This window comes from Parus major, chromosome 15 (genome assembly GCF_001522545.3).
Source record: "Parus major isolate Abel chromosome 15, Parus_major1.1, whole genome shotgun sequence".
In the NCBI taxonomy this organism is placed as follows: domain Eukaryota; kingdom Metazoa; phylum Chordata; class Aves; order Passeriformes; family Paridae; genus Parus; species Parus major.
In genome coordinates, this window is record NC_031784.1 from 13,713,475 (window position 1) to 13,727,569 (window position 14,095).

Consider the following 14,095-nt stretch of genomic DNA (forward strand, 5'->3'; position numbering starts at 1 on the left):
TTGTGTGTGTGTGCTGTTATGTGTGTGTATTGTGTGTGTGTGCTGTTATGTGTGTGTATTGTTGTGTGTGTGTGTATCGTTGTGTGTGTGTGCTGTTGGTCTGTGTGCTGCCGGTCCGTGCACGGTGCGCGCTCGCGGGATTTACGCGGCACTCACACGGGGCGCAGGCCATGTGCGCATGTCCGTGCACGTGGGCGCGCACGCATGTGTTTGTGCACGCGAGTCAGCGCGCATGCGCGGTGCCGTGCGCGTGCCCGAGCCACTCCGGACGTGGCAGCGGCGGGAGCGATGTGGACGGTGCCCTCGGGGCCGAGTGCGCTGCTGTGGCTGCTGCTGACGGTGGCGCTGGCGGCTAGCGGCGGCTCGGAACACCCCCGGCTCCGCGAGGCCGTGCTGCGGGACCTGGCCCGCGGCAAGGTGGAGGTGAGCGCGGGCGGGGGCCGCGTGGCGCGCCGGGGGTGAACCGACGCTAGCCGGGTGCCTGACGGGGTATCCTCTCCCGCAGACCTGCGGTGGGTGACGCCTGAACCGCCTCAGGGAGGTACGTATCGGGGCCGGGCCGGGCCGGGGAGTCGGGGTTTCCCAACACTGAGCCGGGCCCGGCTGGCCACTCTCCACAGGTGAAGGCGTTCGTCACCCAGGACATACCGCTCTAGTACCCGCCGACGGCGGTGCAGCGCTGGGGTCCGGATAGGATGGGATGAAGTATGGGAGGGACGGGCTGAGGGAGGATGGGGTTTTGAGCGGAATGAAGGACAGGGTTTGGTGAGAACTGGAGGACGGGTGTTTAGGGGAGTGTGATGGAGGATCGGATGGTATTATATGGGAAACGGGATGGGATGGTATGTAAAGAAGGATGGAATGCGGGACAGAACAGATGGGATGGAAGGGAATGGGATATGAGAGAACATTGGCTGGGACGGGGGCTGGTACACAATATGCAGGAACGGGATGTGACAGCGGGTAGAAGGGGATGTAATAAAGGATGGGATAGGATAAGGGTTGCATGGGCTTGACCAGTGCTGCCCACTCCTTGACACATTGCCCAGCCATAACCTGGAGATGAAACACCTGCCTGGCGCTGACCCTGAGCTTGTGCTCCTCAGCCTCCAATATGAGGAGCTAGAGGTGAGTGGGCAATGTGGCACCTGCTGCCACATGGCTTGGGGTGGTCAGTGCCTTATAGGTGCCAGGCTATAACCCTGTCTGGGTGCAGAGAATTCCCCTGAGCGACATGACCCGGGAAGAGATCAACCAGCTGATTCAGGATTTGGGCTTCTACCGCAAGGAGACACCTGATGCCCCTGTGCCAGAGGAGTTCCAGTTTGCCCCTGCCAAGCCTCTGCGAATACTGCTGCCCGCCCAAACACCCACCACTGATGGCAAGACCCCATCCAAACATGACAAGGAAGAACATCCAGACCTCTAGCAAGGAGTGCCACACTTGGGGCAGGGTCCTGCAGCCAGTCCCCAGTCTAGGGAATGAGGGTGCTATGGCAGCTGGGGATGATGTCAAAAGGGAGGCAAAGACTTTTTCCCCCCACCCTTCTTGGTGCTGTGTAGCCTCTGCCCCAAGGATGCCCCAGGCAGATCCAGCCTCAAGCAGGGGCTTCCTGGACACTTGAGGGCATTCTGAGCGTCCTGTGTGCTGGTTGATGCCTTCCCATCCTTGGAGCCCATTATCCCTGGCCAGTTGGGAGGAGCAGCATTCCTTGCAGTCCCTTGTTATGCCCAGAGGTTTAGCTGCTCTCAGCACTGGGCAGCAGTATCCTGCCTGTATGGGACAGGATGAAACCCTCAGCAGAAAGCACTAGGTGCTAAGGGTAGATGTGCTGAGTCCCAAAGGTGGGAGAGCTGCCCCAAGAAGAGCACAGCACAACCCACAGCAGGGTTATCATATCCAGCTTCTAGTAAAGCTTTTATTTGCAGTCAGCTCACTGTGTCATTTTTTAAGAAAGAGCTTGGTGGCATCCTGCACCACTGTGTTCCAAGTACAGCTGTGTGCCCCAGAGCTTCTCATAGAGGCAGGGGAGGATGGCAGTCCTAGTCACTGCTGGTGAGCCACAAACCAACCTACAGACCAGCTGTGCTGTTCCTGTGCCACCCCTCCCCAGCATGATAGAGGGGTGAGGGTGGTGGGCACCATGGCATGGGATGAGGTGGGTGTAGGAGGATGGGCATGAGCCCATTAACAAGTCCTGCAGTGTTGAACCAAAGCCCCATGCCTGCACTGGCCCAGTGGGGACATCTGGCCCTCAGCTAGGGAGGGAAGTGGGGCACCACTGTGCTTGACCACAGTCTTGCTGGCCATGTGGGATCTTTTACCTGTGCTAGGTTTGGGGCAATGTGGGACAGTGAACTGTGGTCAGAGTGCCTTAACTATGGACATCATTAATGAGGGGAAGAGCAATACATGCCCTAGTGTCCCTCTGGGGTGGGTAAGCAGTAGAGCTGCAGGTAGAGCAGCCAGCAGCAGCTGGACTTCCAGTGTTCCCCAAGCACTGTGGTGTGCAATATGCTGCTGGCAGAAGGACCTGAGCCAGAGGCATTGCCCTAGATAAACCTTTATTATCTGGCTGGTGTTGGTACATGTGTCAGCATGGGTGTAGAGATGTGACAGATGGGCAAGCAGCGCTGAACACGCAGGTGCCCTGGGCTGGAGAGGAAAGTGGGGGTAGTTGTCCCAGCTTGCTCTGTTTGCCTTGCACTCCCCTGGGACCCCTTGCTGCTGCCCCCTCCCCAACCCACAGTTGCCCCCAATGTGGAAGTGCCCGTGGTGCACATGGAGGTGGGAAGCAGGGTGTTGGCATGGTTATGGAGCTGTCCCATGGGAGGTGACACCAAGCTGGGCCTGCAGTGGGCAGAGAAGCTTCCTTGCACGGGGCCAAGGGAACCACTGACAGTGCTGCCTGCAGGATGTACCATGGCCCTGGCTGGACTGCAGAGTCATGCTCAGCCACAGACCCATGAGGTGGCCCAAGTCTGAGGGCACAGCTGTGCCCAAGTCACCCCAGGGACACAGGGATGGTGCCTGCAGGGCAAATAATTCCTAGAGAACAAATAACTTAAAAAGACTGGAGCATGGGAAGCAAGTTAAGGTGGGAGCATCCCCAGCAGGGCGAACCTGGCACTGCCACAGGGTCAGCCCACAGCTGACCAAGGCAGAAGCAGCTCTGGCAAGGCAGAGGTGTGGGGGTGCACTGTTGGAAGAATTGTCCTGTTCTCAGTGCCAGACCTATGTCCCCCCCAGACCCTCCCAGGCAAGCAGCTCCCCTGCCCACAGGCAGCTCTGGGGTGAGGGCAGCAGTAGGGGTGGGCAGGGCAGGTTTTAGCACTCTTTCTGCCGCATGCGCAACTCGTGGCGACGCAGGTGGTTATAGAGGGACTGCACGTAGGTGAAGACGCACTTGGCGTCAGGCTTCTTCCCCATGATCATCATGTCTTCGACCTCCACCAGCGGCACGCAGTCCACCAGCGTCCTGCAGAGATGAAGCCTTCAGCATGGCCTCAAGCAGGCTGCCCCACATGGGGGCTGGGATGGGCACCCCACACTGCCCAGGGCCAGCTGGTGTGGGCACTGCTACCCTCAGACCTGCTCAGCTCCTTTCACACCCCCCCCAACTTACCCTGGTACCCACAGTCCTTCTGCTCCTGACACTGGGAAGAGCATGTGCTGTCTGCCCTGGAAGGGCCTGCCTCAGGGCAGGGGTTGCCCAGCTGTCTGCACCCCTTGCTCCCCTGGTACTCTCCATCCTTGGTGCTGTCACTCTGCTAAAGCTGTGCCCACCCTCTTGCTCCTCCAGCTGATGCTGATGGCCTCTAGGGAGAGCCCAGCCTGGCTGCAGGTGTCTGCTGTGCCCCTACCTCAAACCCTAGCTGGTGGTTCAGGGAAAGCAGGGGGTGGGTTTTGGTTACATGCTGCCCCTTCTGCCTCAAGCCCTGGCCCTGCTTTTCTGCCTTCCTCCAAGCCCTGCCAGCCTGGCTCCATCCCTTGCCCCAGCCTAGAGCCTGGGGTCTGCTTGCCCCATGCCTAGCACACCCTACTGCTGGAGTGGGCGCTTCCGTGCCTCAGCTCACTTAACCTAGGTAGGTTGAGATAGGAGGCTATCTCCTCCTCTCCCTGCCCCACCACAGTGCAGGACCTAGCTCCAGCAGCTACCAGTCTTGTGGGGCCCTGGCAGATCAGCTATGGTTGTGTCCCCATCCCCATAGGAGCCTTGGGGCTCTGCCGCTGCCCTTTTGGTCCAGTAACTCGCTCTGCATTGCCACCCATCCAGTTCCCTGGGCTGTGTCTTTCCCCAAGTTGGGGCACCCTGGGCGCTTGAAGGGATTGAACATGATTAGGAGTCACAATGGCAACCAGAAAGGGCATGGAGGGGATCTGGCCACCTCCTGTCCTCTGCTTTCTATGGGGAGAGAAGGGGTGGGGGGGCACAGAAGCAACCCTGCCACTGCTGCCAACCATCCTGGCCCTGCCCAGGTCCCACAGCCCTACAAAGCACTGTCCCCACTTCTGGCTCCTGCTGGAGCAAGGGCTGCACTGGCACTGGGGGCAGTGCTGACAAAAACCAGCAGGACCTGCTGCCACCACGGCCAGTTCAGCTGCTTTAGCCTGGGCCAATCAAGGTTCTTCCCCAAGGCTCTGGTTGCACAAGTAGGATCTCCCAAGGCAGGGCTCTGCCCCCAAGGACAGAGTGCACAAGGAGGGTCTGAACTCTACGCTTGCCACCCACCATGACAACACCCTCAAGCCCCAAGCCCTGTACCTACCCCCTTCCCCTCCTGCAGTAACACCACCACACACACTGGCCCCTAGAATAGCCCTACCCCAAGGAGCGACCCTAGCCACTGCCAGCCCCTGGGCAGCACCAGGGCCCAAGAGAACCCCCACCCTGGGTCCCATGCCTCCAGCCATCCCATTAGGTCTCTGGTGCCTGCTCAGTGGGCTCCAAGCCCACTGCGTGGCTGGCACCAGCCCCACTTCATGATTTGGTCACCATGGGGATGGGGGAATGATGCTTGGGGCCTTGGGAAAGCCCTTGCCACTGCCACTTGGCTCAGTAGGTGATGGCGGAGCAATGGCAGTGCATGGAGAGCTCTGCCCTTATAAAGCCATTGTTTGGGCCCTGGTGTGCCAGCACTGTGCAGAGCCAGGGGAGCTGCAGCTCTAACGTCAGCCAGGATGCCCTGAGACAGGCACAAACACTGCAGGACAAGGCAGGACCTGAGCCTTGAGTCACACTTTCCAGGCTCCTGTTTCTGCCCATATATGAGCAGGCAGCATCTCATCAGAGCTGGGCATGTACCCGGGGGCAGGGGAATAAGGCAGCAAGTGGAAGCAGTGATGCTGCAGCATCCTGGGTGGCCACCCACACACTCAGCCAGCACCACTCGGCATACCTTGAGTGGCATCCCCAGAACCTGATCCCTGGGTCAGGCTCAGCCACAGGGGCAGGGCTCTTTTCTAACTACTGCCCTGCCCACACCTGGAGAGCAAACAGAACTCCAGCGTGACACAGTCCCCCCTGCTGAAACCCCCACTGGTGCTATTCCAGAAGGCCTGATCCCAGCCACCTGTCTCTGCCCATCTCCTGCTGGGCCCTGTCTGGCACTGCCAGGACTTGCCCCTAACCCACCAGCATCCCCCAGCCTCGTCTGCAGCCAAGGCAGTCATTTCTCTGCTGAGCCCTGGTGGTGGTGGGGGCATGGGCAGGTACTCAGAGGGGAAGATTCTCACCATTGGTCCTGGGGGGCTGACAATGGGCTACGACTTTTTGGTTTTTACCAGCCCCTTCTGGACCAGGCAGCGATAGAATTCCTGAATGTATGTGTACACACACTTCCAATCTGGCTCGCGCATCCGGACCATGTCCTCCACGTCCAGCAACTGTGGACAGTCCGCGTGCTTCCTGGGTGCAGGTAGAGAGAGGGGCAAGCCAGTGACCGCAGCCCAGTCAGGGAGGGGAGGAAGAGAAAACAAGAGACACAGATCAGTGCAGTTCCCATCCCACTGGTAGCTGCTCCGCTCTGGCATGCTCTGGGGATGCACGATGCAGGGGCAGGAGGGCTCTAGGCACCCCATGCCAAGGCCATTCAGTGACACTGGGGGGGCAAAAGCAAGGAGGAGAGGGGCAGGTGAGTGGCGTGGAGAGGCGTGAAGTTGAGAAGGAAAGACAGACGGAAGAGAAGGAGGAGGAGTAGGAGGATAAGTGAGGTGTTCTGGCGCGCCAGGTGCTCGGGGAGCGGGTTCCAGAGTGGAGCAGCGCTCTATATAGCTCCTATATAGACCCACTGGGAGGATGGGGGGGGCAAGCCCAGCCCTTCTGCCCAGCTCCACTTGGAACTACAGGGTGCGCCCTGGTGCAGGAAGCTTGGGAGAGGATGCTCACAAGAGCTGGAAGAGGAGGAAGGATGAGAGGCCACCTGGCTTCCAGGCCGGAGAGATCGATGGCTCTCTTAAGTCCACGGACCAGTTTCCCAATTAAGGCAAAAAATCCATTAACAGGAGCACCAAGAGCCAGGCCCGCAGCCCCCTTCTCACTCCACCAAACAGCACCACAGCACCCTGGGAGCTTGCAGGAGTCCCCATCTCACCCTGCCACCTTGGACATCAGTAGGATGGGACCCCCATCCTCAGCTCTGCCCCCCAGCAGGGTGCTGGAGGAGAGGAGTGGGTAGGTGGGAGAGAGACAGAAGGAAGGAGAGAGGGGCTGCCTGCCAGCCCTCCAGCTGGGTGCACTCCCATCTCTCAGCACCCAGGAAAACCAGAAGAAAAAGGGGAAGACTGGAGAAGTTGCAACGGTGTTTGAGCTCCTACAACTGTGAAAGGAGGCACCTGGCATAGGCAAACCCTGCTCCCCCCACAGGCTGCAGTCTCACACCTGGTAGACCAGGATTGAATGTACTGCCCAAAGCCAGATGGGCTCATGGGGCTGCTGCTCTACCTTTGGGTGCCCTGCTCCACACCCAGGAACCTAGACCCCCGTACCCATACTTGCCATATTAGACTGCGCTGCACTGGCCTGTGTGACTCTGCCCACACAGCTGCTACGTGCCCCCACAGCACCTAACCCTGTTGCATTGCATGGGGGGAGTGACACCTACAGGCACCCACCTCCAGCACCATCCCCTCCAGTGTCCCCTCTCGCCCCAGCAGCGAGCAGGAGAGCCACCCCAAGCCATCCCAAGTCCACATGATGGCAAGAGAGGTACGTACTCTGCAGAAGAGAAGGCCACTTCGAAGTTCTGGCGGCGGTTCTGGGGTGTCAGCTTACTGTAGTCAAATGCATCAGGGAAGAAATTGTGGACCAAGGCACAGAAAGCCATGCCATCACTCCAGCTGGATGAGAAGTTCTGGATGTCCACGTGCTGAGAGGGCAACAGAGTTACCAAGGGACAGAGTGACTGCCTTGGGACAGGAAAAGGATGTGGCACCCACCTCATAGCCCCGGGTCTTGGCTCTGCACCAGTCCAGCAACATCTGCTTGATACTGTTGGCGTTAGGCACACCAAAGCTGGAGGAGCGCTGCACAGCGGTCTGTGATGCTGCAGGATTTGAACTGTGATGGGAGACATGGCGTGTTATCCATAGCTGCAGGGTGTTGTTTTTGTGCAGCACTCACTGCCCTGGCCAGCCTGCCCCAGACCCAGCCTCACCTCCCACCCTCCTTCTGCAGCTTCTCCATCATGGCCTTTCGTGCCTGTGAGGCTGATGTCTTGGGCAGGCTCTGAGCCTTCATCAGTTCCTTTTTCTTCTCCGCCTGACGCCGCTCCAGCGCAGCCAGGCTGCTCTGCCGAGAAGCACTCTCATCCTCACGGTCAAAAATGCTGGGAGAGAGACAGGCAATGCTAAAGGGGCTGTGGGCAGCCCAGGGGAGGGCAAGCAGTGGTCTCAGTCCATGGCCAGCCTTGGAACTTAGGAGACCTTCGTGTGCCTTGGACAGACAAGAGGTGTCTTAAGGTCCTCAGCTGGTAGAGCTATCTCCATGCCCATGGAAGGACCCATGAGAGCTTCTGAATACAGTGAATATACCTCAAGGACCAGGAGGCTTTGGAGTGACATTTGTATGGGGACACTGCAATATGGACAGAGGGCTTGTGCAAGCAGATGAGTGACAGGGACCATGTGGGGCTGTCCCCACAGGCACCTCTGCTCACCTGCCTGTCTTTTTGGATGAGGAGCTGTAGGACGATTTGGTTTGAACGAAAGTGCTGTTGCCATCTGCAGAGAGAGAGGAGAGAGGCCCTGGGCTCTCGGCTGAAGGAGCTGAGGGCAGCAGTGCCAGGCAGGCAGGACTCTGCCTGCACCAGGGCAGTGATGGCTCAGCAGCAGCGATGCCCCAGGGTTACACCCTGAGGATGACATAGGGAAAGGGCAGGAAAAACTTACTGTCTGATCTCTTCACATAACTTGACTCCATGGTTGTAGTACGGGAGGTCTTGGTTCCATCACCTGCAAGGATAAAGCAATGGCAACTGCTGGGCTGGGAGGAGCAGCATCCACAGACACATGCTGCTGCCAAGCACCTATGCACCCATGCAGTGTAACAGGGAGAAGTCCCAGGCAGTAGAGCCATGGGCATGGCAGGCAGAGGCATGTGCCCCCCAAGCAGAAGCAGAGAACAAAAAGCTGAGCACAAAGCAGCAGGGAGCTAGGGCATCCCTCACCCCTGCAGCTGCTCAGCTTGAGCCACCCAGGGACTGGGAGAGCAGGGGTAAAAGAGACAACACACAGGCCAAAGGTGCAGATGAGGCTCTGCCATCCTGACAGGGTTGGGAATTCAGAGGGAAGTCACCAGAGCAGAACCCTTAATTATCCTCAGGCAGGCTCTGGGCAAGCCAAAGACTCATCTCTGAAACACAGTCCTGCTCCCAGCACAGTCAAGCCAGACTCAGGACAGGCAGTGAATGGCAAAGGAACTGTGGTGGTGGAGCATTGGGAAGGATTCTGCAAGGCCCCCAAAGAGTTGGCACACCCCCCTAGCCCAGCTCATACCAGACTGGACAAGACGCTCAGTCTTGGTGACAGTGCTGCGTGCTGAGCCATCGGCTGACTGAGTGCTCTGCATGGTGGTGGTCTCTGTGGCATGGCCAGCCCTTCCTGTCACAGATTGGCTCCTAGCCTCCTGCAGCCACTGATCCCGCTCCTTCTCCCGCTGGTCTGCAAACATGAATGGAACATGGCATCAACAGGGAGGTGGGGTGGTGGGCACAGTTCCTGCCACACCAGGGGTCCTGCACTGCTGCTGGCCCACAACTGGTTTGTGGGAGGGATGATGTCCTTGGCCTTGCAAAGACAGGGGGCCAACAGAGGACCCAGCATACACCCTACTGCTTCCCCGCAGCTGGACAGCCCCACTTCAGCATCCTACATTGGCATCATCACCACTCTGACCCCAGTGGGGGTCACCATCCCTGAGTACCTCGCTTGCGCTGGCGCAGCTCCCGCATGGCATTTCGAATCAACCGTCGCTCCTCAAAGTTTGTTGTCTGATCCAGCTGCAGGAGGGAGAAATCATCATTAGTCTTCTACCATCAGCTTGAGGTCCCTTTACCTTCTTGCAGGAGCCCGAACCAGAGAAAGAGATACCATCTTATCCAGAACATCCTCATCCTCAATCCTGCTCAGCTCCTCAGCATTCAGCTTGCTCCTCTCCACCTCCCTCACTTGCACCTTCTCCATGCCGTTGGGCAGCTCTGGTTCCTGCCTTGGTGCCTGGTGTTGCTCCACCACCTCCGGCTCCATCTGCAAGGACATCACCATGCAGCTGAGCCCCTGCCAGCTTGCCACCCCCCACCTCTTCTCAGGGTCCAGGCCCTCATCACCCTGACACCAGCCCAGTGCGACAGGCAGTGAGGACCCTGGAGAGGATGTGCAACATAGGGCCTAAGTGCTCTCAGCTGGTGGGATGCTGCAAGAATCTGCAGTACCCAAGGCAGGCAGGGGAGTATGACAATCTGCAGCACCCCATGCCCCAGGAGGGCCCAGCAGTCCCTCTCTTGCTTCCAGTCTGGGTGCCATAAATCCTCCCTGCTCCCCAGAAAGAGGTGGCTGGGTCCCCCAGCAGGCAGGGCCTGCCCTGGGCTCTGGGCTGGGCAGCAGCTGTTACCCAGCAGTGGGCGGGGTGCTGGCAAGGCCAGTGCACACCATTAGCAGCACAGGGATTTCCATGGAATTAAGGGACTTATTGTAGAGAAGAGCTTGTGCAGGAGATCAAGAGCCATCCCCTGCATCCCTGCCAGGATTTAGGCCAGTCTGGCCCCTGCCCAAGCACAGCCAGGACAGGACGCCAAGTCCCTTTTAGCACAACCCCCCAGCAATGCACAGCAGGCAGTGGGCCAGGCCCAGAATAGGGCACAGAGGCACCAGAGATGACAGTGGGGCCACAGCAGCCATGCACACACCTGGCCCCTGTATCCTGTGGCCTGGTAACCGATCCATGGCAAAGCCATCGGCAGGAGTTGACGCTGGCCACAGGCGCCCATGCCACCACCTGTGCTTGGTGCTGTGGTGGGGCTAAGACAGCTGCCTGCAGCTTCTCACCTGGCACACTGGGAATGCGAAACAGGTGGGTGCACAGCCCCACAACAGTGAGCCCAAGGAGTGGTGGATCCCCATGGAGCCATGTCCCCATGCATCACTGCCACAGTCATGCCTTGTACCAGGGCTACAGACAACTCCAAGAGCCCTGGGGGCTGGTGACCCCCTCCCTTCCCCCATCACGATGCAGGGCTGCCCACACTCACGCTGCTGTTGCTTCGGGAGAGATGCAGGGCCGACTGCTGGCACGTACTGGAGAAAGTGGGTGGATGGGCCACAGGGCCACTGGGCTCCTCAGTGCCCACAAAGTGGGTGCAAGGGTCCTGTGCTTCCAGAAAGAGGGTGCTGATGTCCTCCCTGGGGGGCACCTGCAGCCCTGACACCAGCAGATCGAGGCAGCGGCCCAGGCGCTCCAGCTCTGCCCGCAACTCCAGGTGCTCCTGCTCCAATGTCTGCAGAGCCTGCACCAGCACCTGCACTTGCTGCAGAGCCTGCTCCAGTTGCCCCTCTGCTGCCCCCCGGAATGCCACCAGCTCCTGCCGCAGCTCTGCCAGCTCAGCCACCCCAGCCTGAGCCAGCCCCTCCAAGCTGAGCCCTGGCATGGTGGTGGTGCAGGCGCTGTGGCGAGCCCTGCTCAGCTGTCTGCTGCCCTTTATAGGGGCCCAGGCAACCCCCCCCCGGCTGGAGGCTGGCTCGCTCCCTGCCTGTGGGCTATTCTGGTCCCAGCAGCCGGGGGTCCCATGCAGGGGTGCTGAGCCAGGCGCCACACTTGGCAGTGCATCCGGCTGTGGGACCAGGTGGCTCAGCAAGGATCGCCCAGCAAGTGGCCCCCCCGCCCCTGGAGGCTGTCAGGGCCAGATATCAGCCTGGGAGCCTTGGGACAAAGTGGTGGGGACCAGCCCTGACTACTGCAGTGCTGGGTGAATAAAAAGGCCAACCATTGCTATGTACTTTTGCCCAAGTGCCTTCCCACTCTGGGCTGGCATCACCCACAGCACCTCTCCAGCCCCAGACTTGCATCAGTGCAAGGACCTTGGTCACAGCATGGATTTTAGGTCTTCATACAACCGTGCTGCTCAATGCCTGCCCCAGAGGGAGCAGGTCCCTGAACAGGCAGCACCCCACTAATGAGAAGACATGCCACTGTGGTTACTGTCCCCAGTCCCTGCAGCCTGCTGGTCGTCCAACCAAGCCCTACCTCGCAGGGCTGCCAGCACTGCTGCTTCCTCCTCCTCCTCCCTGCCCACTGGGAGCATACCTGGGGGCTGCATCTCCTGTAAGGCAGCCAACCTCACTGGACAGGCCCCCTAATACGTTTATGAGAGCTGACAACTGCTGCCCAAGCGCATTTGCACAGGGAAGTCACCCCACTGCAGTCAGGCCCCAGGACCTGCTGGCAGGTGTGGGCAGCACCTGTGGGCACTGCCTGCCTCAAGCTGGCAAGGGCTGGGCTGGGCTGAGGGTGGGATGAACCCAGTGGTACCACAGCCACCACTATGCCCCAGGCTATGGATGGTACCACAGCCACTGGCAGTGACACAAGCCACCCACAGTGCTGTTCCTGCAGAGACAGCCAGGCGTGCGCACGGCCATGAGTGAGACAGAGCCATGTTTGATATCCTGGCTCCTGCCAAGGCGGCACACAGGCGCCTTGCATTACCCTAGATGGGCAGGAGCAGATTAAAGCACTTGAAGGGCTGTCTCCTGTTTGCACCCAGCCCCAGGGTAGCCACAGCCTGCTCCCCCCACAAGACACTGCAGAGGGGTTGTTTTTTGATTTTTTTTACCAGCTGCACCCAAGAATCCCTCCTAGGTGGCCTGGGGCTTTGGGCACTCTCCACTCAGGATGGCATTGCAGGAACTGGCAAGATCCCAACCCACAACTCCAGAGTGCTTTAGGGACCTCTGACGAGTAGCCTCCCTGCCTCTGGGAAGGCAGGCTTCCCAGACACATGGCCAAGGTCCATCCCCAGGAAGAACAACAGGGGTGGTTGGCAATGGATTTTCCCCTAAGCTGTCGCCACCCTTAAAGGTGTTTAAAACAGAGGGAGACCCACAAAAGACTCCTTGTCCCCCTCCACCCACCTCCCCAAGTGTCTGCGTACATGGTGGCACAGTCCAGAGGGCTCATGTGAGGCTGTGCAACCACACACAAAGTCCAGATTCTCTTGATGAAAAAAAACCCTACCAAAACAAAAGCATCAACCAAAACTAGACAGAGCCTCTGGACCATGCTACCTACACTAAAACTCCTTTGTCCCTGGTCCCCACCCCAAGCCCTGGAGCTGCCAGGCAATGGCCAGGTGGGGCACAGCCCCACAGACCGCCTGGGCACTCACCTTGGTGACATTGCTGCTGACACTGCTGATGTTGCAGATGCTGCTGACACTGCTGGGGATGGTGGTGATACGAATGGGGGTGCTCCGCAGACCCAGAGTCACCTCTGCAAGGGGAGCAAGAGGCATGTGGGATCTGATCCAGCCCACAGGCTCAGACCCAGCTGGGGAGTGGCTCTGGCTGGGCTCTCTGCCTGCCCCACACATCCTGCCCTGGCAGTGAGCACTGAGCTCTGGCACAGGGAAAGGTCTTGGTGGCAAGCAAGAGATGGGGAAGTCGAGACCCCTGCTGCCCTGGTTCATCATCCTCCCCAAGTAAGGGTGCATTCTGCAGTGCTTCAGCTGGAGCCAAGACCCCCGGCTGAGAGGGATGGTCACAGGAGCATCCTGACCCAGCCACATCTGTGGGCAAGCAGGTTAGGGGCAGGGCTGGAACAGACATGGTGCAGCAGTGGAACAGGACACAGAGCAGGATGTCATGGGTTCCCCTGAATCAGCAGGTCAGTGGGGAGAGGATGGGGCAGGGCTGCAGGGGCAGGGCAGGGATTGGAGAATGACCCCAAACATAAACGTGGTAAGACAGTGGGGCTGTGGACAGGCTGCAGGGCCAGATGGTCTCCCCGAACTGAGACGCCCCAAGCAGGCTGAGAGTGCATGCCAAAGGATGAGGGCTACCATACGCACTTTGTTCTTCTGGCAGCACCTGTTCTCTGGGCTGCTAGCACTCAAATGCCACTGCTGCCTATCAGCACCCACTTGGCCTGGCTCAGCTTGCCTGCCTCCATCTGCCCATTTGTGCCCACCATCTGTTAGTGCCCAACTACCCACTGGTACCAACCTGTTCTACTGCCCAGCTATGCACACTGTCATATTAGGACCACAGTCCTGTAGTGCTTAGAGTCTGGTGGATAAGAATTCCCCTGTTGTGCCCGCCTTACTGAGAGATCCACAGCTTTTCCAGTCCCACCTCCCTGCATGACACCCATGCCCATCACCCCTACAGTGTGAAGCCTCATGACATATGCCATCTGCCCACTGGACCTTCCTGCACACCCCGTACCCCATCAATGCCCACCTGCCCGCTGGCTGCTGGGGGAGGCCGTGATGCGGGGCGCCAGGGGCTGCACGCGCCCATCCTTGATCTCGATGGTGAAGAAGGTCTTCATGGCGTCGAGGCGGGAGCCGGCAGGGCGCGGGGCCGAGCGCTGCTGTGCGCCGC

The 14,095-nt window shown here is 59.3% G+C and overlaps 2 protein-coding genes across 4 annotated transcripts in view; one reads left to right on the forward strand and one right to left on the reverse strand.

Annotated features, from left to right (window-relative positions):
• Positions 1-242: 242 nt before the first annotated feature.
• SELENOM (selenoprotein M) lies at positions 243-1,932 on the forward strand. Its single transcript, XM_015644219.3, has 5 exons — positions 243-423; positions 506-541; positions 621-655; positions 1,050-1,128; positions 1,217-1,932. The coding sequence occupies exons 1-5, from the start codon at positions 289-291 to the stop codon at positions 1,427-1,429; spliced, it is 498 nt and encodes a 165-aa protein (XP_015499705.1). The 5' UTR covers positions 243-288; the 3' UTR covers positions 1,430-1,932.
• A 616-nt stretch (positions 1,933-2,548) lies between these two features.
• SMTN (smoothelin) overlaps positions 2,549-14,095 on the reverse strand; it is a 21,745-nt gene continuing 10,198 nt past the window's right edge. The window contains exons 10-21 of one of the 3 annotated variants that reach the window (XM_015644217.3): positions 12,880-12,983; positions 10,747-10,863; positions 9,590-9,745; positions 9,423-9,498; positions 8,996-9,160; positions 8,390-8,452; positions 8,158-8,221; positions 7,657-7,827; positions 7,439-7,559; positions 7,217-7,368; positions 5,738-5,909; positions 2,549-3,479 (exon numbers count right to left, since the gene is read on the reverse strand). In XM_015644217.3, coding sequence (XP_015499703.1) covers positions 5,765-5,909; positions 7,217-7,368; positions 7,439-7,559; positions 7,657-7,827; positions 8,158-8,221; positions 8,390-8,452; positions 8,996-9,160; positions 9,423-9,498; positions 9,590-9,745; positions 10,747-10,863; positions 12,880-12,983 — 1,334 coding nt within the window. In that variant the 3' untranslated portion in view covers positions 2,549-3,479; positions 5,738-5,764. The remainder of the gene's footprint in view (positions 3,480-5,737; positions 5,910-7,216; positions 7,369-7,438; positions 7,560-7,656; positions 7,828-8,157; positions 8,222-8,389; positions 8,453-8,995; positions 9,161-9,422; positions 9,499-9,589; positions 9,746-10,746; positions 10,864-12,879; positions 12,984-14,095) is intronic. The other 2 variants (XM_015644215.3, XM_015644218.3) reach the window with 2 other exon arrangements.